This window comes from Penaeus japonicus, unplaced genomic scaffold (genome assembly GCF_977035675.1).
Source record: "Penaeus japonicus unplaced genomic scaffold, GWHDUDI00000001_assembly GWHDUDI00000024, whole genome shotgun sequence".
Taxonomy (NCBI): Eukaryota; Metazoa; Arthropoda; class Malacostraca; order Decapoda; family Penaeidae; genus Penaeus; species Penaeus japonicus.
Window position 1 is genome coordinate 8,855,144 of NW_028234426.1, and position 2,500 is coordinate 8,857,643.

At 32.6% G+C, this 2,500-nt stretch overlaps 1 protein-coding gene across 6 annotated transcripts in view; it reads right to left on the reverse strand.

The window, feature by feature from the left end:
* Nucleotides 1-754: 754 nt before the first annotated feature.
* Nucleotides 755-2,500, reverse strand: part of Pbp49 (proximal sequence element A Pbp49) — a 12,268-nt gene continuing 10,522 nt past the window's right edge. For all 6 annotated transcript variants that reach the window (XM_086550653.1, XM_086550656.1, XM_086550651.1 and 3 more), the window contains exon 11: nt 755-2,451. In XM_086550653.1, coding sequence (XP_086406779.1) covers nt 2,283-2,451 — 169 coding nt within the window. In that variant the 3' untranslated portion in view covers nt 755-2,282. The remainder of the gene's footprint in view (nt 2,452-2,500) is intronic.

Sequence of the window (2,500 nt, forward strand, 5' to 3'; positions counted from 1 at the left end):
CCTCTTTCTCCTTCCAGAGAGAGATGACCAAACCCCTTTGCAGATCTGAGGGAATAATCTTGGACTGATAGATGGCAGCCAGAACAGCATGCTATCCACCATAGCTTCACCACCAGACTACAGCAGTTCAGCAGGGATGCCGTCGATGACCGTCTTAAAAGCCAACAGATTGGATAATTGGATATTGCTTCCATAACTTCTTTCTGAGAAAGAGGTTCCTCACAGATAGGGGGATCGGGTGCTTGGATCCCGACATCACCCAAATTCAGACTAACTGTCGGTGGCTCAATCTGGGATAGCTGCTCAAAAAACTCAGCCCTATGCTCAGGCATCCCAACAGGATCTGAGATGATCTGGCCATCCACCTCATTCTAGATACTTTCTGGGGTGCAACCACTTAATTGCTAATGTGGGCAAAATTCTTCCCATATTTGCCAGATAACAAGATAATAAGGGGCATCCTCTGCAACCCTTCCCTAGATAGGCTCATGTATATGGAATTATGAACTTTGACCATTTAGTTATTTTGTTAGTTAACTGTCATTGATTCATGTAAGTTTATATTTTAACCAAATTCTAAATTATTCAAATTGTTCATGAACCACAATGAACAGCTTTGTATATAATGTCATGACAACTTAAAAGCTATTCATTTAAATAGATCAATCAATAAATTAGAGACAACAAATAGAAACTAGATAGGAGGCATTTGGGAAACTCAGTATTACGATGAACTGGAGAAAGAACTGCAGTATCTTTCATCAATTCTTTAATATGCATCTTTTTCATCATTACATGCTTAGCATTATCAAGTAATCAGTAAAACATACGACCTTATCACAGATTCAGTGTTGCAATATACTATAAATTTTTGTTCATTGCTTTATACTCATCCTGTTTGGTCTTTATCCATATTAATATATCCTGTGTAATTTGCACCAACAATAATAATAAATTCTATATTTTTATTAATATTCAGTGTTCCATTCTACTTGTAAATCCTTTCCATATTATTGACCATATTCTTGTTTCATCCTCCTTGATATGACAATATCATATAACTCTTTATTAATGTTATACCAACATAAAAGAAATCATATATCATAAAACCAAAATTCACTTGTACTGCAGATATGTTTCCCTCATAAAATATTTTTTTTCTTTCTTTTCCTTTATACTTGGTGATAATAACATACTTCATAAATGCATTCAAAGCTGCCAGATGAAAGAAAATCGAGAATCCATGGATCTAAATTAGCAAGATCCCATTACTTCAAACAAAATACAGTAAGGATATATATATAGTGAAACAAGAAAAAAAATATTCTATTCATGTGCAAGAGACACTTCACTGTTTGGAGAGCATTCATTCCTAAATAATGCATCAAGGTGCATCATTGATACTAATGTTATCTAAATAGGTCTCATTAATCTCATTACATCCAGATATAGTAATTTACTCTCAACTGCCAACACCTGGTTTAACTAATGAGATAACTTATATGCTTATATTGCTTATAAAATGAAATTACCATTTCAGGGATATATTTTAATGTTACAATTCTGGCTATAAATAATTATTTTCAAAACTTGTGTTAAAATTTTGGAAAAAAAATAAATGTTATTTTTTCAAAATTAAATAATAGTTTTGATTATATAACTTAATGTGGAATAATTCCTTGAAAGTGGGTAATAACTAGTTTTATGTGCATGTAATTAGGATGTATATATGATGATTTAAATTATCTGTAGATGTTTTACATGCATAAGGATAGAGATAGTTGTATGTGGTTATTTTTTGTCCAACCACAGACAGAGAGAGAAAAACTGATTTTACTCTCAATTAATGGATGAACATATAGTAAAACTTTGCTTTGCACCTTCTTACATTTGGATCTATTGAATTTTCAGCAAAGAATCTTATACTTTAAAATAATGTATTTTGTATTTCAACAAAAAAGAAAGAAAGAAAGAATAAAGGAAATTTCACTTTCTGGCATAAAACAGGAAAATACAAAAATAAAGTAGCAAGTCTTTCTTTTAAGTCTTTGGTTGACATCTTGTATGTACATATATACAATGTCTGATTCAAAAAAAGGCTTTCATATCATAAAACGTGTATCACATTTACATGCTCTCTGTCACATGTGTATGTTGCAGTTACAGGGCTAACAGGCCTTTGAAATTATCATAAATCACATCTTGAAATCTTCAAGGATCCTTTCAAACACATATATAAACAAAAATCAACAATCACTCACTCACACACACACAAAAAAAAATTATGAGTTAAGAGCCTTTTTCTGCTGGGACAGAAACTCATCAAAGAAAGGGAAGACTTTTATATTATTGATCTTGGCACCCTTATGGTCGTAACAGAACAACTTGAGGCAACGGTGGCACACATGGGCAATCGGCAAAGGCAGGCGAGGTTCATCCATCACAATCCAGCTGCAAAGTTGGAATAGAAAATGATGTAATAATTCCTGGATTTTTCAAT